This window comes from Bombus vancouverensis, chromosome 8 (assembly GCF_051014615.1).
Source record: "Bombus vancouverensis nearcticus chromosome 8, iyBomVanc1_principal, whole genome shotgun sequence".
Lineage (NCBI taxonomy): Eukaryota > Metazoa > Arthropoda > Insecta > Hymenoptera > Apidae > Bombus > Bombus vancouverensis.
In genome coordinates this window covers 18,482,642-18,508,255 of record NC_134918.1, presented here as the reverse complement: position 1 = coordinate 18,508,255, position 25,614 = coordinate 18,482,642, and the positions used below count along the sequence as shown (strand labels likewise).

Sequence of the window (25,614 nt, the reverse complement as noted above, 5' to 3'; positions counted from 1 at the left end):
ATCACAAATAGCTAAGAAATTGTATAAACTATTAATCCTTTGCACTCCGAATTTTATTTCAATTTCGTTACCAGCAGCTCCCAACGCTTTCAGGCGTTTTATTTGAAATTTACTTCGACTAAAAAATAAGACAATTTAACGAAATAAAGGAAGAAACAAATTCACTTAAATACCAGTTTTATTCACGCTATTGTTGTATTTTGTAATTTTTAAGTGTACGATATATCTTTCGCGCGTTTCACAAAAAAAATGTGGGACTAAAAGAATGTCGAGTGGGACTCGACGAAGCAGCTCCTGAGATAAAAACTGATGTCGAGTCGCACTCGACATAGGAGTGCAAAGGATTAAAGTAATAGCAAATATAAACCTATTTAGGAAAATAGATCTTTTACTATATATAACTTGAACGATTTTTTCAGATTCCACGCTTATGAGGTGCATAAGTTCAGGGAATCGGATGTATTAAATAATCAAGGAGTAGCAGAAATGTAAACAAACCCATAAACATTGCAGTCCATGATACATTAGTTCTGGGTGAAGGGACTACATTCTTGTAAGACTAATTAGAGGTTCACTGTTTAATACATAAAGCAAACGAGAAATGATGTTTCGTTTCTCTATATTTTTTTGTTTTTGTTCTTTTTTTTAAAATTGAAATTAATTTCACGGGGGTGTTGCATGATACAACTCCACCTTGAAACATAACGAATTTCGAAGCGGCCTATGGTATGCTCGAAATATTCAGCATGCATATTTCTATGCAAAAGAGACTGAAAGTATAATCGAAGCAGAGATGCAGAGCATTTACTTTTACGCTAATATCAATGTACAGAGATAGAAAGATTGAGAGAGAGAGAGAGAGAGAGAGAAAGAGAGAGAGAGAGAGAGAGGGAAAGGAAGAGTGAAAGAGAGAGTGAAAGAGAGCACAAGAGAGAGTGAGAGTTGGTATCAAATAGCATAAAAATGCTAAATTTTATTAGGTAGGTTCGAGTAAACGACGAATACAGAGTTTTAACCTTGATAATTATTATTATAATAAAACAACCAGTATTTTGTATTGTTCTGCGCTTACTTAAAAATAAGACATAGAATGATGTCTTATGTCCCGGTAATGGAAGTGTACTTAAAACATGAGTCGACCAATTGTTTACTTATAGAGCAGTTAATCGTGTAATAATTAATAGGTAATAACATTTAGCTTATCAACAGAACATTATAATTTTTATCTATTACACAAATACATTTTTTTTTATTCTCTGTACGTTTTAATAACACGCCGACAACGGATGAAAGATTTCGTACGATAGCTTGATACGTACACATAACTTTTTAAACCGCGTGAAACGATTTCTGATATTCTTTTTCTTGTAAATGAATTTTATTTTGAGACACACGTTTCCAAATTCTATGTTACATTTGTGACAGTGATATTTTTGTCGGATTTTTATAAAAATGACGTTTGTTTGTTATTAAAATTTTACGATTACTTTATTGTTTAGAAACTAAGACAGTTTACGTTTGGTTTATTATGTTTATATAAAAAATATGTATCCTTTGTCGTAACGAAACTAGAACGTTAGTACCAGTGATTAAGGATTTTTATAAAAAATGAATATAAAATTATATTTGCAATATTTGGAAAATTCAATTATATTCATCGAGTACTTTATCGAAAGGAAAAGTTAATTTGTTATTGTTCGTTTAATATCATTGTTAAAGAAAAATTACAATGAAAATTATTAAATTATTATAAAAGTTATAAAAGTATAATGAATAATTGCGCTTTTGTTGTAAACTGCTGCAATTTCTTATTTCGAATAAATGCGAAATTTTTTTATAAAAGATTAGTCGTAAAATGGACGAGTTGGAGCTTCCTATTTAAAATGAAGAATACTCATGTCTATCGTTGGTACTATAATGAGACTGTCATATCAACGCATTATTCTTTTTATTAACACGGAAATTACGTTTCTTTTGATTCATCGATAAGAATATTACAATATGCAATATTTAATCTGTAATATAACTTGTAAGAATCGTCTTCCCATCTTTATAGCAGATTTCCTTGTGCAGAAAGTGTAGATTGACCTGTTGTATATCATACAGAGTGTTCGATAAATATGATAAAAGACACGAGAAGGACATTTTCCATCATTTTGATTTCAATAGTACTATTACGATATTGCAGTTGATACAAATTTGTTTTTAAGATATTGAGATATTTTTATAAAATAAACCTCGTATTTATCAATTTTAATGAAACACTCTGTGCAAACATACATATTGCGTGCATCGTGAAACATTTTGTTTGTAAAGTTTAGTTTCCTCGTCGAATATCAAATTCTTATTGTACTTCTCATTGAACAAATATTCGCTTGTTAGTCGTCTAATGTGTTACATCCTCTTCAGGTTCCAATACCGTATAATTGTTCATAAGAAGATTTTCTTCCCCGTAGAGGCCAACTTCTCTATTTCCAAGGAATCTTTTTTAAATAGTTCTTACTTAGTATTTGAATAACAAACAAGATTAAAGCAAAACTTCTAGTTATAAATATATCGATGATAATACAACATATCCGAATCTGTAGTAACCTACTGAGAAGATAATTCCTGCAAACATTGTTTTGCTATAATTAGTTATTGCCATTGTAATTATTCGAAAGAAAGGGAAAGCTATATTATGGCGAAAAATACAGAGGGGAAATGCAGTAAAGAATGTGTACGCCATTCAGGCTACAGTTTTTAATAACGAACTATGTATAAATAGAAATTCGCCCGTTAAAAGAAGTATTATTAGTAGATTAGTTAGTGAAATACTATGAAAAAAATTACTGAAATATTTGTGCCTTCGATAAAATTTAGTATTTTAATCCTTTCGTAATGCGAGGTAGACACGAGAAGAATTATATTAAGAAGATCGTGTAGAGATAATATAAATATATAAAACCAACAACCGACAGTCTGATTAAAATTATTAGTCAACGAAGCATTCTTTAACGAAACGATTATCGAACTTTCGATAAGATTGTTTCTCTGTTTCAAAGAAACTGCAGAAGAAGCATCCGATGCTTCTAACATCCGTGTTTGATTCGGAATTGAAAATTTGCTCTATCTTATTTTATCGATACGAAATCGAACAAATATAATTATATCATGTATCTTGGCATATATTATATTTTACCTTATCTACCATAATTAAACTATCTTTTAATCATACATTGAACAAAAAGAGAATCAATCGGTAGCTAAAACGATTATAAAACTAAAATTCAACCAGTCTAAAAGTCTTTCACTTTTAATTAGTCTATGTCAATTATTCTGTATATGGTAGTGCTAAATTTTAATTAACTATTTATACGAAAGAACGAAAATTTATTTTAGATCGGAAGTTTTTTACCAATTAGAAGAAAATATAAATTATATGACGCTGCTGTAAATATAAAAGTACAGAATAATATTTTTCTGTAACGTATGTATAAAAGATAGAGAGGGACGAAGAGATTGATGAGTCTGATAAACGAATAAATTTAAACGTAGGAAAAAGAGTAGGAAAAAGTAGAAAAAGGAGAAAAGAAAAGGTACGTGCACGAGAAAGAGAATATCTGTGAATGCATAACATTAATTTAAAGGAAAGTGCACGGAATAAAATTATAATGACGTTGTATTTATATTGAACTCGTTAAAAAAATAATCGATTGTGATCTAAATTTGATAAAAGACAAAGGAATATGGATATATCCTGGAACGTCTGGATACGTTTATAGCTTGATCAACTTTGTTTCACTCAACTGTTGTCCACTCAACTATGACGAAAACTTTAGTTTAAGCACAGTTTTATTTCATTATTATTTCATTGATTCTCGATTAAAACTTCGATAATAACAATAATAATCGTCTTCCTTTTGCAAAGATATAGTATTAATTATATAATAACAATAATAATAAAATTGATCAAAATTTATTCACCAATCATGACAATATACATATGATACGCTCGAAATTGTGAAATTCATTAATATACATCGATCAAAGAGCTTAAATACAGTACATTGTAATGATTAATACACATATATGTACATGTGCGTGTTGAAACTAAAGAAATCGTATGCTAGAAATAATAAATAGTACTCGCGCATAGTTTAATGTGTAATCTTTAATAGGATTATCAAACGCAGCGGAGAACATTTTTATATCAGATGCAAACATATTAATGAACTTTATATCATGCACGATGAACTGACTTGCATTTATTTTTCTTCCTATACTATCGTATTTCCTGTTTTCTTTCTAATAATCCTTTCTCTTTTGATAAGAACACGATCATTTCTGTAAGACAGGTGAATGTGAATGACTTCGATTATCGACAAAAATATTTGCTTGTCAAGTCAGTTAATCGGACGAAAGCAGATTGCGAAAATATTATAATCACGAAAATACTTCATATTCCCAATATAGAAAGATGGCTATTTAAACGCAATTAGAGGATAATTTTATACATACAACATGTTCAATACGAAATAAATAAATTTTTATAAAGTATCGTATTCTCTTCTTACTATTCCATTAATTTCCCATATTTTCCCATAATTTCCCATAATTGTAATTCGATTCTTATTTAAAAATAACTTTCTTCAAAATTCTTCATACCTATTTATACTTAGGATTTATATATAATATATGTTACGTCCGATGACTCTTGACGTAAATCAGAATCCATCCCTCGGTCGAGGCGGCCACTAACCGTGCAAATATAATTAGTCGCACCGCGATAATCTTCGTTCTTATAAAATATATTCAAGTCGAGACGTTCCTTATGGTTATTGTTCCATCGAGTAAAAAACTGGCAAAGTCGGCTTTTTCCCATGATCAACGGTCATTTCCACCCGCAAGCGACCGGTGGTGGGGCGACCAGCCCCCCAGCCCCCCAGCCCCCCAGCCCCCCAGCCCCCCAGCCCCCCAGCAATAGTTTTCCTCTGCGACAGCATCATCAGAGAACTTCGCTAGTTTGTCATACCTTAGATCAGTCATCTGTTTAACTTATATCTATACTTACCGAGCGTAACTGTCTATGTCTACAAAGTTGTTCGAATAAAGTGCATATTGTAACCTGTTACTTCGCTGTTATAATCAGTTCAACCACCTCTATTATCCTAAACGAAATAGGGGATCGATCGTTTCGTGGCGTCGATTATCTAATCGTAACGTTCGCGACTCTAATCGTTTACGACTCTCGTTCGCACGATCTACCGCCACCGCGTCTCTCCGCTAACGGTCCAACAATATATCTTGCACTGTACTTTGCACTGTAAAAAATGAAAAAATATGAAAGATGGATAATTTGGATAATAAATAACAGTAAATATTAGGTATATGCAGAAATTGGAATCCTGAGAAAAATCAGATTCGTATATCGATATTAAATTGTAAAAAAGACATGTAAATTTGAAGTAAAGAAATTAGAACCGTGAATATGTAAAAAGTCTCTGTTCTCAAATGTTCGTATTAACATCTCTGCTATATAATAACTATCCTCGTAGCAATAGGAAAGTAATAAAAAGATTTTTAACAATAATACATATACATTGTTATGTATTTGAAGTCTAAGAAGCTTTGTACTCTAAATTATATGTTTTTAGTATAGTATATAGTATATAATATAATCTTTATAAAAAATATATGCAAGTATAAGTGAGAAGGATAGGGATAAAGCATTATAACAAAATATGAATGGTAAAGCTAAGGGTGGAAGATAATAATTATAATTCGTATATTTCAATTACAATTCAAGGTATGTAAAGTAATTAGCGATAACTGGTAGTACCAGCGACTTCACTCGTTAACGTACAGCACGATCGTATATACGCATAGAGATATAAAGATAAAGTATGCGGTCATATATTACCGTGTAAGTGAATGCGATATGGGAATAGAAAGATAACGCTGTGTAGAGGCCCCTTCTGTTCTTGTCTAATCCGGCATACACACTGACGCTACTCGTTGATAATTATTACACTTACGTATTTACAGGAAGAATGCGCATGCGTTATAAGATAAGAACACAAGGGGCCTTTATACAACCTTCTCTACCTATTTCTATATTGCTTTTTCCGTTTGTTCACACACTCTCGCATCTTTATGTCCCTATCTCTATGGTCGAAACCTGTTTACATGATCCTTTCTGAGTACGGCGGAATTTCCTCTCTGTTAACATCAAATATCACATTAACTAGAAATATTTGAATTTTACTAGCTGTTAGGGAAATTTTGTATCTAGCTCTAACGAATTGGTAATATATCAGTCTTGTGATCCAAGTGTTGAGGGAGGTGCAAATTTACGACAGCAGGACTTTAATTCTCTGCGACTCAAGTATTAAATAAATTATACAGGAGTTAAGGAACAACAACAAAAATGGTTGATCGTGTGAACATTAAAGAAATGATACCGGCTTTACCGGATGAAAAAATTGGTAATTGACCTAAACATACATATTTATTTCTTAATTTGACATTGCCCCTCCCAATAATGTACTGTGTTTATATGATTTACAAGGATTATATTGCTTTTATTTGCGTCTTAATTTTATTCATTTCTCAAAAAAAAAAAAAAAAAAATGACAAATTGCTAATATGTACGGAACTATATCCAATTTTTTACTGTATATGTCATTTCACAGAAGTTTGTTTCTTATGTCATGATAAAGACATTCATTCTTTTTATAATAATTTGAAAAAGCTTTGCGAGACACATTTTTGTATAGGCTAACGATATTTATTGTTATTTAAGTAATATATTTTTGTTAATCATATATTATATTTGTGTCATATTTTTATGTATACTTGTTATCCTGAATATAAGACTATAAGCATCTGCATAAGTTTGCATTATTGTTTTATTCTTTTATTGGCATGATTACATGTTGTTTATTAACAATAGATAACAATAACGTTTAAAACTTTTTAGATATGCTAGCAGCTACGAGCATTCTTCAGCAACAAGCTGCTGATATTAGGAATCAACAAATCAAGTGGCAATCGTATCAACAGTAAGAATACCGTCGTTTTAAATATTAATATCAAAATATTTCTATATATATGTAAATATTTCATAAAGTTTTATTTCGAATAATCTATAAAATCTTACATATATATATAATATGTGTATCTCTTCTTTATTCACATATTATACATACAGGGTAGGGTCCAGTTTGTTTCTATAAAGCGTTACTATATATTTTATAAGTAAAAATAACAAAAGGAACCGTCATATTAAACATAGGCTGGTAAATTCTTTTTTAAAATGTTATAACAGAGATACAAAATAGCAAAGTAGATTTTTGCTCGATAAAGGAACAGATATTTATATTAATTCTAGTTCAGTGATAATATGTAAAAATTGAATTCGTTACATTGAGAATTTCTTGCCGATTTCCTTTACCATTGGTGAATACATTACAAATCCAGTGTGTTAACTTTTTCTCTTAAAGTTATAAGAAATACTGTAATAGCATAATATCTGGTGAACCCAAAAGTAAACGAATTTGTTCATCTCGATTTGTTCATTATTGAGAATATCGCTTGTTTAAGTATTATATTTGAGCCTACATGTGTATTTTTTTATATTACTCTGGTCACTAAATAGTTCTTGATATCAGCTACTACATTATGAAATCAATAATACATGATACCATTTAAAACAGCCAAACAAACTTAATTTTTTATCGAAGGAAAAGTTTATGGAAATTTTTAATATTAAAATTTGTGACTGATTAAAAGCTCACTAGCTGTTTTCAAAATATTTTTTCCTCAAATTTTCCTGAAAATACATACATATATATATATAAATTAAATGTATTAAATAACACTTAATATTCTATGTTTTATAGGTCTCATATGATATCAAAAGAAGATTATGATTTTATAGTGGCTTTTGATACAAATGATGCTAGTGTTCGAGATGCAAAACTTAAAGAAAATCCACATCAAGCTGCTAAAACTTTTCTCAACTTACTTGGCCATATTTCAAAAGACCAGACTATACAATACATCCTTACAATGATTGATGATATGCTTCAGGTACATCAAATCACATAAATTAAAACATAGTAAAACACCCTTTATCCAAATTCGTCGGAAGGCAAAATGATTGAGATAACTGAATCACATTTACATTTATAACTAAATCAAATCATATATTTACCTTTTTTCTTTCTAATGATATAAAATTATTTATATTCAAGCTAGGAGTTTATATAACTGAAATTATACGCGACAATAGTTGAAATAATAAAAACTCATTTCACTGAAATAAATGGAATTCGCATAGATTGAATTTTCTTGTAATATGTGATTTATTTTTATTAAATGTTTTCAAATATATTTTAGGAAGATCGAAGTCGTGTAGAAATCTTCAGAGAACATTCAAGTCGCAAACGTGAATCAGTATGGGGCCCTTTCTTGAACTTGTTAAATAGACAAGATGGATTTATAATGAATATGACCTCTCGAATTATTGCCAAACTTGCTTGCTGGAGTCACGATCTAATGGAAAAGACAGATCTTCAATTCTACTTGACATGGTTAAAGGATCAATTAAAACTCAGTGTAAGTTAACAGATATATAATCATTTAATTACACGATTTAAGAATTATAAACATACTTTAAAAATAAAATATATTTGTGTACCATCATAAATGTATTTTTCATCATAATATTAACACATGCTTCTAATTTATTAGCACTAGCTTAGCTTTTCTTTTTTATATAATGTAATTATGTGTGTGTACACAATGGTGTTGGTTTCCATTATACCATATAGGATGGAGAACATAATTGGAACTACTTCTATTATTCCGTAAAATATTTTTATATTGTTGATAAGTTGAATGAATAGTTTCAAGGAGATTATGACTTGATGTATTGCAGAATATGTAATTATGAAGTAATTTCAATTGCCTGCTTCATGTAAATTATAACTCAAATATTGTATAATATAATTCATTAATTAGTCTCAAAACTATGTTCCTTTGTTCATTTGTATTTTGTATCATTATATATTATTTCTTTTTAATCATACAATAAGTGAAATTCGTAACAATTTATATATTTTATACGAACTTTATATATGTAACTTTCACATAATAATTCACAGTGAATTTATAAAAGTCTGCTAAAGTATATAAATACAAATGCCAATAAATCGCCTTAGATCAAATGCTACTAACTATACATTAAAAATATAGGCATACTGTAGCTTACACAGTAAAGCGATAGAAAATGATTGCAATTATTTAAATATATGGGGTTTTAGCTTGAGGTTCCTCAGGATACAGATTTACATACAAGAGTAGAACAAGGCAACACTATAGACAAAGAAGCAAATGAGCTACATGAACTACAAAGTCTGGTTAGTCTCATAATAATTAAGTATGTATTAACACGAAAAGGTCATACAGCTAAACTTTCCTATCAATTTTTAAACATAAGATAGCGCGAGGTACAAAGAGTTATAATTGCAAACAGAATACAATTGAATATAAAAATAAATAAACATTATGATAACCATATGTAATATTCTTTATACGAAATTATTTTTATTTAAAATAGAAATTACTAATGCTGGATGCCTGTGCATCTCTGATAAGATTTTATCGTTAATGTAAATTGTTTTTGTTTTGTACATATAAGAGTGCATTTGCATTTGGTTTGCATAATGATTTCTTTCTATTTTACTTTTTTGGTGCACACACATAATTTAAATTTCAATCTTGTTGTTTAATTATATTTTTATTATATATACCATCGTGTTTATTCAGAATAATGAATACATTCAGTCCGTGGCACGTTGTTTACAAATGATGCTTCGCATAGATGAGTATCGTTTCGCATTCGTGTCAGTTGATGGAATTTCTACTTTACTGAGTGTTCTGACGGGCAGAGTAAATTTCCAAGTACAATATCAACTGATATTCTGTATATGGGTACTCACTTTTAATCCTTTGCTTGCAGAGAAAATGAATAAGTACGTATTGCATATATGTATATTACATATGTGTAATTGCATTTTAAACAGTTGTTAAAAATATAACATAAAATTTTTATTTTAGGTTTAGTGTCATTCCTATATTGGCGGACATTTTAAGTGATTCTGTTAAGGAGAAAGTAACTCGCATTATTTTAGCAGTATTTAGGGTAAGTTACTTAATCTTTCCACGAACGAGACGGCTGTAGCCGTCTAATATTGTTTTTATTAACAACAACATATACGGATGCTAATTGATATGAAAAAATACCAACAAGTTTCGAAATCTTGTCTAGTTTTGTGGGATATATGTGTGATTCTATGTGCAATTTCAATTTTATAAGTGTCCGCGAAAGTGTTAATATGCTAAACATTTCAAAATTACAGTTACAATAAAAGAGGTGATATAAGATAATGAAAAAACATTTTTACATATGCTTAATTTACTTCTATAGTATATGGTTTATAGTTTATAGCTATATAATTTTTCACATATAATATTTCAAAAATTCAAATTCGAATGTCTGTCAGTAAGGAATCTATTGTACACCGATCATTTCTATAAAATGTTCTTTGTATATCTTAAGAAAAAGAAAAAGATAGAAATATTAAGTATATCATTATTTGGTTTTGGACTGTTTACATATATTGTTTGGTATAGAGACTATGATATTTCATTTTCAAATTCTAATTTATTTTTAAACTCCAATATTCTCGTAAATGTAGCAGAAAATCACATCTCACTATTTTAATGAACTAACATTTTAATGACATGGTATTGATTCCTGTTAAAATTTAAATACAAGGGTGAGATTTCATAGCTTTCATATTCAACAGTAAATAATTTATTAATTAAATCTTTATTAAAACAATCTATGTATGACTGATTTTCTGATTAACAGACACTTAAAATTTACATTTTTGGAGATTCATTATAAAAAGATACAGTAATTAATTAATCAATCCACAGTCCTAAAATTTTCTATACTTTTCTTTTAATACATATTCTATTTTTATTACTTTATTCTTTTTTAATACTCCATAGAACCTCATTGAGAAAGTAGAGGATGGACAAGTTGCTAAAGAACATTGCATCGCGATGGTACAGTGCAAGGTACTGAAACAACTTTCAATCCTTGGACAACGCAAATTTGACGACGAAGATATCACCGATGATATTGAATTCTTGAATGATAAATTACAAGCATCTGTTCAAGATCTAAGTTCGTTTGACGAATATTCGACCGAAGTGAAATCGGGACGTCTTGAATGGTCTCCCGTTCACAAATCTGGCAAATTCTGGCGAGAAAATGCTAATCGACTAAATGAAAAGAATTACGAGTTACTGCGTATTCTGGTACATCTGTTAGAAACTAGTAAAGATCCCTTAGTTCTCAGCGTAGCTAGCTTCGATGTAGGAGAATACGTAAGACATTATCCACGTGGTAAACAGTACGTTCAATAAAACTTTTTTACTTACACATTAAAAAACGATTTACTGAAATCATTTTTTAAATTATTCCAGTATAATAGAGCAACTTGGAGGTAAACAGCGAGTAATGCAACTTTTAGGACATGAAGATCCTAATGTAAGATACGAAGCTCTTCTTGCAGTCCAGAAACTCATGGTACACAATTGGTGTGTAATTGAAACATCTATATACAAGACAAAATTTGTACTAAATTATTGTCAAAAGTTGTAACATCTGATAATATAAATGATTTGGTATTTTATTTATAGGGAATATTTAGGAAAGCAACTGGAGAAAGAACAAACTGGATCAAATGCACCAGGAGCAAAACCTGGAGCACAAATCCCAACAAAAGCATAAACAAGTATATAAGCTATGTAAGTTTCGATTCAAGTCTGTATACTTTGTCTTTGCTTTCATATTATTTACTTAAATACTTGCTTGTCCAACTGCTTGTACACTGTGTATAAAAATCGGTATGAGAAAAACATTCTTAGTATTGGAATCATATTATAAAAATTACTTTGCATTCTAATGTAGTTATCTGTAGATAGCAAGAGAACAATGTATATTCCAATATTCGTCATGTTGTCAAATCTAATAAATCAAGAAATGTACATAACTGTTATAAAGTATTGAATAACGGGATAAAGATATTTCTAGAATAATATTTATGGAATTTGTAAGTAAAATGTTTATGAAATGTTAAGAAAAATAAACTATTATCACTAAAAGAAAATAGAAAAGTATATGCATTATATTTTCATTTATTTTCATTTCTCCGCAAATGACAACTTTACATTAATATTGCAAGATGTTAATTGCGTTACGAGATATCGGAAAATGTATGGTATGTCAACTTCTCTCACAGATTCATCATCACCGCAAAGACGACATTTTGTCTTGTCATTTAATCCTGATGCACTTAGACCCATTTCCATTACCGGACCCAATAACGTTCCACATTTTTTACAAACTAGAGTCTGAAACAATAACGTTATTACTAATTAAATGTATACTTATATAATAAAAAAAGAAAGAAATATGTGTTCATAGTAGACTTATTGGTGGCAATGTAAAGCTGTAATTATTGCGAGATGTACTTATCTTATCTACATCTCTTACAAGTATTAACTAATGCAAAATAAATCAGAGACTTGGAAAGAAATGGAACTGAGAATATTTTTATGCTTAGACATTTAAATAATTTAAAATTAGACTTATTGTTATACGTACCAGAATATGTAACTATTTTTATATTTCTTAGTTATATGTCTTATATTTTTATTATATTTAGTATAATGATAAAAATAATATTAAAATAATTCCTTTTTCTATATATAAAATAATTGTATCTTTTTCAGATATGTTACATGCAATTAAACAAATTTTATCATAAAAATAAATTTTTGTTCGAAATAATCAATATAAAGATATTTTTAATTTTGATTACGAATTTGGTTTCTTTTGTGAATAATATTATATAAATATAAAATTAAATGGGTAATTTATAAGACTATAAAAAGTGAAATTCGTATGAGTAATAGTTGTGCAAATAAATATTCTTTTGTGGAGGTAGTTTTATAAAAGTTAGCACACAATTTAAAAAGTTGTATTTTTTAAACAATTTCGATACCAGCAAAATGATAACTTAAACCCTTCCCATTTTTATATAAATTACAATATATTTCAATTTGAATAAAAATTAAACAAAAATGATCAATTTTGCATGGAACAGCATCAAAAGTGAACTATTGCCAGTACTCGGCAAATTGAGTAATTCACTCAGTGTTTTTAGCATAAAATATTAAATGTAACAATTGATTTCATTATATTATCTGGGCTTAATTTGAGAAAGAATGAATTTCTCTGCTTTTGTATGACTAATGTAGCTTATTGCAATAAATTGATACTATAAACCAACATTAAAAAAAAAAAAAATGTGGGTTAGTTCATTTTCTCTTAATGTCTCAATTATATGTTCTATTATTTAAATAAACTTACGGTAGTTTTGTCTGAACAATGGAAAAGACGATCCTGAAGTAAGAACGAACAACCATGAGATAGTAATGAATCTCGTTCCATTTCTCCAAAACGAACACCACCACCCCTCCTTCTACCCTTTATAGGCTGTCTTGTTAAAACATCAATTGGCCCAGTACTTCTCACCTGTAAACATGGTAAAACAATAGATAAAAAGACACATTTTAACTTATTCTAAAGAATTTAATTTTCTCTACCAACCTGCCACTTATCTGAAACCATGTGACGTAATCGTTGATAATGTACTACTCCAAAAAATATATCAGCAGTCATTTCTCTTCCGTCTATTCCTGAATACATTCTTTCTGTTCCATAATAATTATAACCACCGCGTTCCAATAATTTTCCAAAATATTCAACAGCTGTCTCATCCTCGTTAAATCTAAACGATGTTGCATCATGTACCAATCCATGTATGGCTGCTGATTTTCCAGCCATCACCTCGATCATCATAGCTATTAAATATGCAATTTAAATAGTTACAATAAATACAGAAGCAAATATTTAAAATATTAAAATCTGTTTAAAAAGTATTAATTTTACCTATTGTCATACGACTTGGAAAACCATGAGGATTAAAAACAATATCTGGAATTAAACCTGTTTCTGTAAATGGTAGATCCTCTGCAGGCCATTTTTGTGAACAGATACCCTTTTGACCTGCCCTCGAAGCAAATTTATCTCCAACATTTGCATTACGCTAAAAAATTCGAAATTCTTATTTGGAATCCTTAGGTTAACATTCTTATACTATACAGAAATTACTATACAGGACTGTCACACATTAAGTGGTACAAGCAACTAGTACAATCATTTTTATGTAAAAAAATAAATTGGAAATTCGATCTGAATTCGATCTGACAAATAATTTTTAAAATAAAAATTCATACTTAAATACAGTCTCTCTTCAGGGCACAGAAAGAGAGAGTAAAGGGGCAAGGACAGAAAGTGTTAAGGAGTTCAAGTATTTAGGTGTACTAATAAAAGAAAGTATAAAAAGTGCGAATGTCATACACTTAGCCAGATATGGGAAATCAGGCAATGAAATTTTAGAGATAATTTCAGATTAAGAATGTTCTTATTTAATTTGTTGGTGATGGGAGTAGTCATATATAGTGTGGAGCTGTGGGGTGTGCAGGAAGAAAGGAAGTGTTAAGAAAAGAGAAGAATATCTGAAAAAGAATGGATTTAGTATAATGGGAGCACAGGAAAGAAGGGAAAGAGGGTATGACATCTCAAGTTGAGAGTAAGAGACAAGGAAGTGTAAATATAACAAGATTGCAAAATCAAAGTCTGTATAGCCAAAGATATAGATATAATATAAATATAAATATGTAAGGACGGTGCAACTGTCAGGAAAAAGATTAGTTAGTGACACAAGTGAGATGCAGATTGATAGAGAGGTGGATCAGATATTAGGAGGTGTGTGTGTGGGGGGGGATGGATATGTTTAGATAATTAAATGAGAATGCAAGGTAGTAAGAAAGATAAATGCAAAACCAACAAAATAATAACAAACTTTTCCTAATTACGTGTGTACTGTAACGTATATCATTTGGACATTGACATCCAATTTTCAAAGATCATCAATTCAAGAGATATAAATTGATATTTTACTTACTGGAATACGAAAAGTGATACAAGCTCTACGTGGAATATGACTATGTAATGTTCCACAAAGTTTTACAGTATCAACATAAGCATCCTCCTTTCCATGATATTTACCAGTAACATATGTTGATTGATCTGCATCATAATAGCTATTAAAAAAGATGTATTTCATATCAAATAAAATAAAAGATTATTGAAAACGTTAATAATTTTATGAATAAAACTTACCAATAATAGACATCACCTTCTGAAATCATTGTACCTAAAATAGGAAGGCCATCGACGTCCAATTTTTCTGCAAGATCAGGTTTATCAGGATTCCTCGCAAAATAACTTTTCTGATCTTTCAAATCTACGAATTCAGATTTATAAATCAGTCCATGTGCAAAACCCCTATCGTGCGCTGCTTTGTTTATGATCATCGCGTCTTCCATATCATACCCCTAACAAAATAAGTAAAGGTGTTTAAAAATTATTAGACCGGTCAATACAAAATGTTTCCTCAAATAAAACTTTCATCTTTGCAGCAATTTAAAAGCTTCTTCAAAATATCACATATTTAATCAAAGTACTTTTTGTATAATTTTATATACTTGTCTCTTTTAATTAATTTCATTATTCAAGATATATAAATGTCATCTATATTTCAGAACTAAAACATTTTTCTTAAAATATGATTGTCAATAATATATTTTCCAGTCTCGCCCTTACTTTATTTTGTAATGAAAACTCAAACCTTTGAATTTCATGAACCAAGATTGAACTCTTCCATCATTATGTATGTATATAATTTTCCTAAATGGTAAATTTAACAACTACAGTATATGTATCTATACTGGTATATTTTCAATTAATTCTCTGTTACAAAAAGAGGCAATTGAGAGTTATGTTATTGCTTTTCACCAACATTGACGTCACCTTTTCCAAATTTAATCTCATTGAAAAAATAGAATTCTATATATATGTAGAGGGTGCTTCGTTTAACTGGGAAATATGGAACATCTCTTGAGGAATTGAAATTACCAAAATATTATTCTTACAAAAGTTGTTTGGTATATAAGAGGATATTAAGTGATGTAGATAATTTTTTTGTAAGTCTGTTAGTGGAGGAGGTATTACAGTCAAGTTCATTTTTTTAAATGGAAATTGCAGTTTTCTATTTGTATTACCACATGATATCAATCCACGTAGTAGAATGTCATAAATTAGATCCTTAGAGCGCCATCATACTATGAATAAAAAAGTACAGGGTTTTGTTCAAAAAACCTAGCTTAACTTTAATACTTCCCCCACTATTACACTTTTGAAACATTATTTAGATTAGCTAATGTCCCCCTATATGCTAAATAACTTTCGTAAAAACAGTCTTTTTTATAACTTTAATCCCTCGAAAGATATTTTACCATTTCCAATTAAACAAGACAATTAAAATATAATATATAATTCTAATATTTAGAATATACATATATATGTTTCATGCATACCAATCTAAAAATTAACATATATATTCGGTTGTACTTACTGTGTAAGAAATAACGGCAACAATTGCATTAGTACCCATAGCAAAATCATCAAGATTAATTTCGTCATAATGCACTGGCCGAAAGAGTGGTGTTGCAGGTGTTTGCAACCTATATAATTTAGTTTCAGATTGTAATTGCCATGTATGGCATGGAGTGCCCATTGTTTGTTTACCCATCTGAAAAACAGCGGAATTTATTATTTGAAAGTTTGCGAATTTATTACTTTCAAGCAAAAAAGATTTGTAAAAAATCTTAAGCTGTATATACACAGAGCATACTAGAAATACATATTTACAAACCCCTTCAGTAATTAATAATATAAATAGTAGTTAATGATTATGTCATAAATATAAATGCTCATTTTACTAAACTTTATGAATGCCTTGATATCTCAAACTTTATTTCTGTGGAAATAAAGAACTATCATCGTAGGAAATGATGCTATTCATAAATTAGTAACAAATGCTCACTAACATATCATTCTTTGTTAACATTTGTTTAATGAAAACATTAAAAAAATATTCTTTATAAAAGTTTGTTAATAGGTCATAAACAATTGCGAACTTTCTGCATAATTTTACCTGACATTGATACATATTTCGTGGACTTTGATTACAATCTGGCATTGGGATAAGACTTGCTAAATTACTTAAGAAAGCCGTTTTTGATAATTCTTGATGTGATGTCAACTGCAATAGTAAATAACATTTTCATAAATAAATAAATAGCAAAGCAAAAAAAATTATTTTGGAAAAATGAGAAAAATAATATATTACCCCTTCATAGGCTTCTTCAGGTGTAACACAGATATTTAAATAAATCTGTTCAAATGTTCCTATATATTCCACCTTTTTGGCAGCTAAATTCATTACCGGTCTCATCATACGAGCTGGATTTGTAAATAAATATAATCCTGGATATTGTGCTGGTACATTTTTTTTTGGCACCAGTGCTATCTCCATCGTAGACGGAACCTGAATATAAATAATAAAAGAAAAAAGGTTTGTCGTGCTGAATTAGGAAATTACGAAGTTACCTCTTGGCCTTTTATTTTAAGCAATCGTAGCTTGTCTGTTACTCTTGAAATTATATTATCGTCTATTAATCCTATTAATTTTCCATCCAATATTACAATGTAAGATTTTTTCCAGTTGTCAGCAATTGACAGTGGAATCATTCCAAGATCCATTAGTATGATGGGAACATTAGCTTTCAATTTCGGATTAGTATGTTTCGTAATGATGCAATTCATTGTTAAATGATTAAGAAGACCACAAGGTGCACCATCAGGTGTATGTACAGGACAAATGAAACCTATAATATTACAACAAATTATTATTATTATTCTTATATTAATAAAGCAAAATTTGTTTAAATATTACAAGTTAATAAACAAATATTACTGTAGTAATAGAACAAACTGGATCGTACATAATTCAATAAAGTAATATAAAACAAAATGTTGTGCATCTTATAAAACGAAAGAAATTTTTGAAACAACTTAATATACTAAAGTATTACCCCATGCATCTGGCAATAATTGTCTAGCTTCTGTGGTCCTCATTTCTTGGAAAAAGGAACCTCTGTGTATTGCACGAAAATGGCTCATGTATCGCATTCTATTAATATTTTCAGCGACAATTGTGAGACCTGTATTTTGCATCAATCCTAAACCTGTTGGTGATCTTATATTTCCAGTAGATAAAAAATTTTCCATTTGTGATTCCAGCGAATTTCCATGTTTCATTGCATTTAGCATTTCCTCTATGTACATATGCAAAACAATTATAATTGTGATATAGATTTATAATCTTTAAATTAATTTTTGAAAATACTTACGCACATTTAAGGTGTACCTATTACCAGCACTCCTTGCACGTTTCAAAATACCCATTTTAAGACCAGTCAACCAACTATATAATTTTTCTTTCAATACTTGCAAATATAAATGACCACCCAGTAAACATTCCTGCATCATCACAGCATCAGCACCTTCTACGGCACATTTATTATTTGCAAGAGCAAATAGCTTTTTTGTCATAAATGCGAGTAAATAAAATTTATCCAGTGGATCATGAAGATGAATTGCTATACAATGCCTAAAAATGATATATGTTAATAACATAAATTAATTTATATTTCTCAGTGCATTAATTAAACTTACTTAATTATGAAGTCACAAACATCAATATCAGTAGCATCATAAGGTAATTCAAAAAGTTTTATTCTAAACATTCTCCCTATATAAGCTTTGCATTCTTCATGACTATTTAAACCTTGTTCATGTACAGCTCTTAGCATATTTAAAATACAACCTTTGTAATATAAATCATCTTCACATCCAGCTGTTAATGCACTATAAATAAAAATGTCCGAAACATCAACCAAGCATTTTAACATCAAGATCAATGGAACATAGTATAAAACTTTCCTATATGAAAACATTAATTTTGCTGAGCCATCAGTTACATAATGCAAAGTATTATTCTGTAAAGCATATAATAATATAGTAACATAGTTTTAATTTATAAAAAATTTAACTGGATTTGGAACACATACAGCTGTAGTATTATCATCTCGTACACTTCTTAATAGTAACCCAAGATCGCTAAATTGTATGCCACGAGCTTTCCAGCCTGATCTTCTAATAGCAATAGGATAATTCCTCCTTGTCATTAATAACATTCTTATAATCCTCTCAAGGCCTTTAATGATGAAATATCCACCCCATTCTTGTTCATGTTCTCCATGAGCAACTAAATCTTTAGGACTCATCTTACTTAAATGACATCTATTAGACTGTAACATTAAATGCAAATAAAATATAACTGAGCAATTTATTTTGCATAACTATATTACATACTTTAATCATAATTGGAATTTCTCCTAAATCCCTTTCAAGCGTCTCTTGCACTTTATTATTGATAGACCATCCTAATTTGACTATTATCTTTCCTTTATAAGTACATCCTCGTTGTCTACATTCTGTAGGATAGATTTTATGATTCTTCACCCCAATTGCGCCAGATGGAATATTTGGTTGATGAATAGATACATCGTCGATCCATAATGCTATTTTGTCTTCATTTGGCAGATGAATATAAACAAGTGGATTGTCTCTAACTGCCTCAGACAGGCCATCTTCTAGCATATAATTAAAAGAATCTATGTGCGGAGCACCTAAGCTCTGCAACAACTGAAATATATAAAGAAATTTAATTAAACTTAATATTTTTAAATTATATTTATGGTTATAGTAATCGTAAAAGAAAAATAGATATTTACAGGATTCTGCTTTTCTGGAGGTTTGCCGAAATTTGTTGACGTATTTGTCAATTTCGGTTCAATCAACATTTCTATATTTTTCCAAATTATAACACAAAATGTTTAAAATAAAATAAAATAAATATACACTACGTAAGTATCCACGTTTATGTTGCACTGCTACCAACTTACATACATAGTACAAAATCTACAATGATATTGTTATGGATTTAGCGGTTATTTAAGATTTTATTTTACATGAATTGCTGTCTTGCTATTGCTATCCGAAAATTAAGTCGTAACTAGTAATGAAAAATCAATATGGAAGATCAACAAAGATGAGTAGAGTGTCTGTGTTTCTATTTAAGATATTCAGCATGCCAAACGTGCACAGAACAAGCACCTTCTTTTCTTCAATGTAGACGATTTTTCACGACTAAATTTTCGGATGATTTCTTCTATACCATCGGTATATAAGTATCAAGACCATATGTACAGTGTATGTATACGACTGTCCAGACTTGACATACATATAACCGTGTTCCTGATCGTGATCATGGACGTATCTGGTAAAGTTCTGTATGATAAAGTTCGAAATTTACGTTCGGAACTTTCGAACGTTGTTACACCAGAAATATTAGATAAAATTTGCGACAAACCTTCGCTACAACCATTTTTGAAATGGTTCTGCGAAAATGTAAATAATGTCAACGTTCTTTCAAACGAGGATGTTCAAATGTAAGTTACTTCGAATATTTTTAAGCCTTTTAATCCATTTAAAATCTACTAATTTCATTCGTATATATATGTGAATGAAAGTTAAAATTATGAATTTAGGTTTTAGAAACAAAATAAAATAATATAATATATACCATATTTTTGTACTTTGAAAATAAAATATTTTAAATATATAATGAATAGTTTACATTCTTTGTGAAAAATATTTTTCTCAAACCTTGATTTAGAAGATTTTCTTTGTTCATTTATGATATAATAAATATTGAAATTTTATTTACGTTACAATAACATAAAGTTTCATAATAGTGAACGACTTGATCGGTATCTTTAATTTTTTCCATGCTGTTGTAATGTGTTGAAAGATGCTCTTTAAAAAGGGAAAATATCATTTAAAAAACTGCTGCGAACAATTATAAATACTTTTAATTTTAAACTAAAACTAAACCTAACTTAAATCTAACCCAAACTGAATATTGAATCTTGTCATTTGTATTTCGCGATTCGTTCACTAAATCTAAACCTAACTCTAACCCAAGGAGTACAAATAAGCTAGACACCGACAACAATGCAGGCGACTACGAAGTTTCATTTTTTCACTTGTTATTTTTTTGTTATTTGACTATTTTTTAAATAAATATTAAGCTTCCTTTTTAAGTGTTTATTGTTTATATTTCCTTTCACTTAATTCGCGTTTATACAGATAGGATTAAGATTAGTTTTAACCTAAAATTAAAAGTACTTATAATTGTTTGCGACATTTTTTAAATTATAGTTTGGCTTTCTAAACAACCCCCTTCAACACATTATAGTATGAAAAAAATTGAAGATACTGACCAAATTGCTCACTATTACCAAAAACTTCTTTTTTAAGTTCAATTAAAAGTAAATTTCAATAATTTGTGTTTCAGAAAAAATAAACTCCAAGAAATGAATGAATGGGTAGAAGGTTCAGAATTAGATCATGCATTAGAGGAAAATACTAAAGATTATCCTGATTTATTGAAAATCATTTTTTTCGATGACACAAATATCGATGATTTGTTTGCAGAATATGAAATAGTGAAGAATTCATATAAGGAAGACAAAAGTTATATTTATACATTGCAAAATGGGATTCAAAATTTAAAGTAATATGATCATTATGTGTTTCTATTTATGTACATATATTACCTTAGATTAAATGTAAATTTAATTACATATTTAAACTCTTAACAGTATAATCGCTTTAATTTTATAAGTACTTAAGTTATAATTTTATTTTCTATTGTAATATATTTTCATAACTTGAAAAAGCATAATTAGCTTTTTACAACATTAAACACGGGACACTATTTTATAAAAAATAGCAACATATTGATTTAGGTCACTATGATTTTTAGCTCTGCACATACATAAGATTAATATTATTATATAAAGTAATACATTATTGCAGAAAATTAGAAATTGAATTAGATGAGACTATAGAAAAGGAAGAAGAATCTTTGGATAGAGAAAATATTAAAGCTAATAGAGCATATGAAGAATGTTCCACAATTATGAAAAAGTTCGATACTCAGAATCATCAATTTTTTGAAGAAGTTGAGTTCCTTGTGAACGTTTATGCAGACGCAGCCGAAAATGTGAGTAATTTGTAAAATATCTTCATAATTTATATTATGATAATATATATACAGGATGCATCTGAAAGTTATGTATAGCGTGAAACAAAGTAATTTATCAAATTTGATCTTGAAAATTATGCTTAAGGACAATTTTGTGGCCCATTTTTTTAAGAGATCTCCACCGATCCAAAGTTGTAGAATCACTTACCAAAGCCATGACAAATAATTTGGTTACACTCTGTATAAATGGATACGAGATGATTCCTAGTAAATGAAAGATAAGAAAAAAAACAGAATATCTTAATTAGGAAATGCTATTTATATTTTTCATATGAGGATTATTACATAATGTTCCTTGTACTACCCAACTTCGAATAATTCATAATGGAACAAAACGAAATTTCAAATTCGATTTTCTCAAAAACTAATTGTAAGCCTCAACTAAAATTTTATTCAATACTTTTCCCTTATCTCTTTATAAGGAATTAACTTGTGTCTGTTTGTACATAACTTTCAGACGCATTCTGATATATATTAGTAATATATGTAATAATAATAATGATATTGTGTTGGTAGAAAGGAAGACCATTATTATGGACTCAAATGCCACTAAAACTTTTTACCAAAACTATAGAACTATATAATCATTACTTAGATGTTCATATAAAACAACAGTTTGGAAATACATCTGAGGAAGAGCAAAAGACTGATTCTAATTATGTTTCCTTAATTAACAGTAATAAAGAAAAAACTATGGATAACGAAAAGTTATTGGAACTGACATTATGTAAAACAAAGTAATTAATATTGATAACTATTAATAAGTTGAATATCCTTTGTATTTATTGATTGAAAGAGATGCTTATTTTATAGCTTAACTAATGCGAAAATAGAAGAAATTCTAGCAAAAGTACAAGAGGAATCATACATTGCAATGTTGAATTATATAGAAGATATATATAATTTAGGAGATATGAAAGTACCCAAACATTCTGAATTAAGGTACTTGAAAGCTCTTTAAGTATAACTATTTTACTAAGCACATTATCTATTTTCTAATGAATATTACATTTATGAATCAAAATTAGAACAGAAATTTTAAAGGTAACTAGGAAAAGAGATTTTTTAGAAGAAAATATCACTTTGTTACAAGAACGTCAGTTAACAGAAGTAGTGCAACAATTCTCAGAATTGGAAATAACTAAGATCTTAAAACAGGATGCTCATACGAGACTTATACGAACAAAAAATCATTTAGAAAAACTTAGAAACTTACGGTTTCTTGCACGAGAACATGGTCATGTGCACACTGATTTATTAAGAATGCTGATGGAAGTGCAATTTCAGTGTCTTAAAAATGTTTCTGAATTTGTAGCTGATGCTTACCACTATTTTACAACAGAATATTCACTATCATCTACAAGATGTGTAAGTCATTTATCAAAACAAAACAAATGCATTTTCAGTTTGTAATGAAATTTCATTTATATGTAGGAGAGTATGCAGAAACTGCAAAACAAGTATTCTGCCATTGTATCTTCACCAAAAATACATAATTCATTTCACAAAATTTTTTTTTCGATGGTATGTAGTGACAATAGTACACATCAATTAAATTCTGCATTGCAAAAGTATAATGATCTCATAGATGAAAATAAAATTAAAAAAAAAAACCTATTGAAAACTTATTTAAATTCAAAAGTTGACAAATTAGAAATATTGTAAGTATTAATTTTTTACCAATATTTACCATTATAATGGGTACAATAAGTGTTAAATTGTTATAATTTAGGGAAAATGATATAAATTCGCAATATTTAAACGAAGTTGAGAAAGGACCGACACATGCATATAAACCAATTTCTTATGATATTGAAATAAATCACAGTGAAGCACTCAATAATATACAAAAGATACAAAACGATTTGACAAAGATCAGAAATCAAATGAAAGAACGATTGGTAAATTGATAAATAATATATATTTGTTTTGTATATATATTATCTTATTTGTATAATATTTTAAATCTTTCATTGTAGAAGGCAGATACAAACTTCGAGCGAGAAAAGGCTATTCTTTGGCAACGATTTCTAATCGATCCTGATACATTAAGAAAAACATATAAACAATTGAAAACTGTGACAAAGAGATCTTGCTTCGATGATGCACTTAAAAAGGAATTAAATGATTCACTGTAATTTACTACTATTATAAATATAGCCATACAATAAATATTATAAATATTATAATGTATCATTAGAAAGATTTTGATAAATTAAGTTATATTAAATACACTGCCAGATAGATTTCAATAAAATGTTTCTAATGATATGCTAAAAATATTTAATTGTGAAGTGTATAATATTTAATCTTATTATCTAAAATTTATATAACTTGTGTATTAGTTTTTAATAAATGATAATAGAATTTATAGAAACTAATGCAAATTGAAATGGAAATAAATAATTGAAATAAAAATCTACCAATAAATTTTTTTATTTATTATCATTCCCTATAAGATATATCAAATCGTTCGTATACAAGCATTGGAATCACTAATAACTGTACCTATGTATATATATTTATGATATCAAAGAGGAAATCAGAGTGCTCACGCTTATGGACCTATTTGTTCCCGGATTAGTGCTGCACCATACGGGCAAGTGCTGAGTTTAATCTACGTTAGCATATATAAGAACCTATAACATTGGGGATCTACCCTGTTTGATTGTACACTAGCATAGACAAGAACCAATCGTCAATTACTTTATTGTGCAAGAAAATGCTAAAAACGAATTCAAGGTAGTCATGTTTACAGCACGTTTTGTAGATTCGGTAATGCCAAACTCGCGTAGTTTTACTTCGACGTTTGTCCATGTTAACGATTGTACAAAGAATATTCAAAAAAAAAAAAATCGGATAGAAAAGTAGATATAAACTTTTCCGTAGAACCGTACAATTAAATAAGTTCTTGTATATGCTAGTATGCAATTAAACAGGGCAGATCTCCAACTTTAAATTTAAATACATAGGTTCTTGTACATGCTAATGTCAATTAAACTCAACACTTGGCTGCATGGTGCAGCACCTGTACTGTGAAACAAATAGAAATACGAGTATGAATGATGGTATTAAAACATGTGATTTTTAAAATTTTTTATCCTAGAAACGAAATAACTTATTGGATAAACTTTACTTCAAGGGATCAAAAACTACTGACCGTTTTTACAATCTTGTAGTTTATGACGTGTAAAATTCGAAAATACAAGTTTTAAGGTGAGAAACTCACTGATTTAAGAGTTATGATTATGTAAAATTAACTTACATTTTTAGGGTATTTTAC

At 28.9% G+C, this 25,614-nt stretch overlaps 4 protein-coding genes and 1 long non-coding RNA gene across 9 annotated transcripts in view; 3 read left to right on the top strand and 2 right to left on the bottom strand.

Moving 5' to 3' along the window:
* Hr39 (nuclear hormone receptor FTZ-F1 beta) overlaps window positions 1-4,539 on the top strand; it is a 30,429-nt gene extending 25,890 nt beyond the window's left edge. For all 4 annotated transcript variants that reach the window (XR_013059087.1, XM_076621076.1, XM_033339442.2 and 1 more), the window contains one exon: window positions 420-4,539. The gene's annotated coding sequence lies outside the window, so the exon portion shown is untranslated. The remainder of the gene's footprint in view (window positions 1-419) is intronic.
* Window positions 4,540-4,932: 393 nt separating this feature from the next.
* LOC117159535 (uncharacterized) lies at window positions 4,933-6,022 on the bottom strand. Its single transcript, XR_004464591.2, has 3 exons — window positions 5,903-6,022; window positions 5,054-5,303; window positions 4,933-4,973 (listed from the first exon to the last, which is right to left on the bottom strand). It is a non-coding gene; the product is annotated as an uncharacterized LOC117159535 (long non-coding RNA).
* Window positions 6,023-6,286: 264 nt separating this feature from the next.
* On the top strand, window positions 6,287-12,237 carry VhaSFD (V-type proton ATPase subunit VhaSFD). Of its 2 annotated transcripts, XM_033339450.2 has the most exons (10): window positions 6,288-6,467; window positions 6,962-7,043; window positions 7,884-8,073; window positions 8,383-8,601; window positions 9,309-9,404; window positions 9,814-10,019; window positions 10,105-10,189; window positions 11,065-11,471; window positions 11,545-11,658; window positions 11,761-12,237. In XM_033339450.2, exons 1-10 carry the CDS (start codon window positions 6,410-6,412, stop codon window positions 11,849-11,851), a joined length of 1,548 nt encoding a protein of 515 aa, XP_033195341.1. In that variant the 5' UTR covers window positions 6,288-6,409; the 3' UTR covers window positions 11,852-12,237. The 2 variants fall into 2 exon arrangements, with proteins under 2 accessions (XP_033195342.1, XP_033195341.1); XM_033339451.2 differs by lacking the exon at window positions 9,309-9,404 and having other exon boundaries at window positions 6,287-6,467.
* A 3-nt stretch (window positions 12,238-12,240) lies between these two features.
* On the bottom strand, window positions 12,241-20,233 carry RpI135 (RNA polymerase I subunit Rpl135). The gene is made up of 16 exons (XM_033339434.2): window positions 19,954-20,233; window positions 19,532-19,864; window positions 19,228-19,467; window positions 18,833-19,155; window positions 18,508-18,767; window positions 18,190-18,432; window positions 17,705-17,982; window positions 17,445-17,642; window positions 17,250-17,357; window positions 16,668-16,844; window positions 15,374-15,588; window positions 15,156-15,294; window positions 14,078-14,234; window positions 13,736-13,989; window positions 13,496-13,660; window positions 12,241-12,474 (listed from the first exon to the last, which is right to left on the bottom strand). The coding sequence occupies exons 1-16, from the start codon at window positions 20,020-20,022 to the stop codon at window positions 12,265-12,267; spliced, it is 3,369 nt and encodes a 1,122-aa protein (XP_033195325.1). The 5' UTR covers window positions 20,023-20,233; the 3' UTR covers window positions 12,241-12,264.
* A 2-nt stretch (window positions 20,234-20,235) lies between these two features.
* Window positions 20,236-24,749, top strand: LOC117159531 (uncharacterized). The gene is made up of 9 exons (XM_033339446.2): window positions 20,236-20,670; window positions 21,579-21,797; window positions 22,103-22,289; window positions 22,848-23,068; window positions 23,145-23,273; window positions 23,360-23,699; window positions 23,766-23,992; window positions 24,064-24,232; window positions 24,311-24,749. The coding sequence occupies exons 1-9, from the start codon at window positions 20,381-20,383 to the stop codon at window positions 24,467-24,469; spliced, it is 1,941 nt and encodes a 646-aa protein (XP_033195337.1). The 5' UTR covers window positions 20,236-20,380; the 3' UTR covers window positions 24,470-24,749.
* Window positions 24,750-25,614: the final 865 nt, after the last annotated feature.

What these genes read in the sequence shown, in the direction of transcription:
- VhaSFD (XM_033339450.2), top strand. Translation starts at nt 6,410, where the DNA reads ATGGTTGATCGTGTGAACATTAAAGAAATGATACCGGCTTTACCGGAT. An exon ending in TGATTGATGATATGCTTCAG is followed by an intron (nt 8,074 to 8,382) that starts GTACATCAAATC and finishes AATATATTTTAG; the next exon opens with GAAGATCGAAGTCGTGTAGA. An exon ending in AGGATCAATTAAAACTCAGT is followed by an intron (nt 8,602 to 9,308) that starts GTAAGTTAACAG and finishes ATGGGGTTTTAG; the next exon opens with CTTGAGGTTCCTCAGGATAC.
- LOC117159531 (XM_033339446.2), top strand. Translation starts at nt 20,381, where the DNA reads ATGATTTCTTCTATACCATCGGTATATAAGTATCAAGACCATATGTAC. An exon ending in CCCAAACATTCTGAATTAAG is followed by an intron (nt 23,274 to 23,359) that starts GTACTTGAAAGC and finishes AATCAAAATTAG; the next exon opens with AACAGAAATTTTAAAGGTAA. An exon ending in CACTATCATCTACAAGATGT is followed by an intron (nt 23,700 to 23,765) that starts GTAAGTCATTTA and finishes ATTTATATGTAG; the next exon opens with GAGAGTATGCAGAAACTGCA.
- RpI135 (XM_033339434.2), bottom strand. Translation starts at nt 20,022, where the DNA reads ATGTTGATTGAACCGAAATTGACAAATACGTCAACAAATTTCGGCAAA. An exon ending in TTGCCGTTATTTCTTACACA is followed by an intron (nt 15,589 to 16,667) that starts GTAAGTACAACC and finishes TTATTTTGTTAG; the next exon opens with GGGTATGATATGGAAGACGC. An exon ending in ATTGTTCAGACAAAACTACC is followed by an intron (nt 12,475 to 13,495) that starts GTAAGTTTATTT and finishes TTATTGTTTCAG; the next exon opens with ACTCTAGTTTGTAAAAAATG.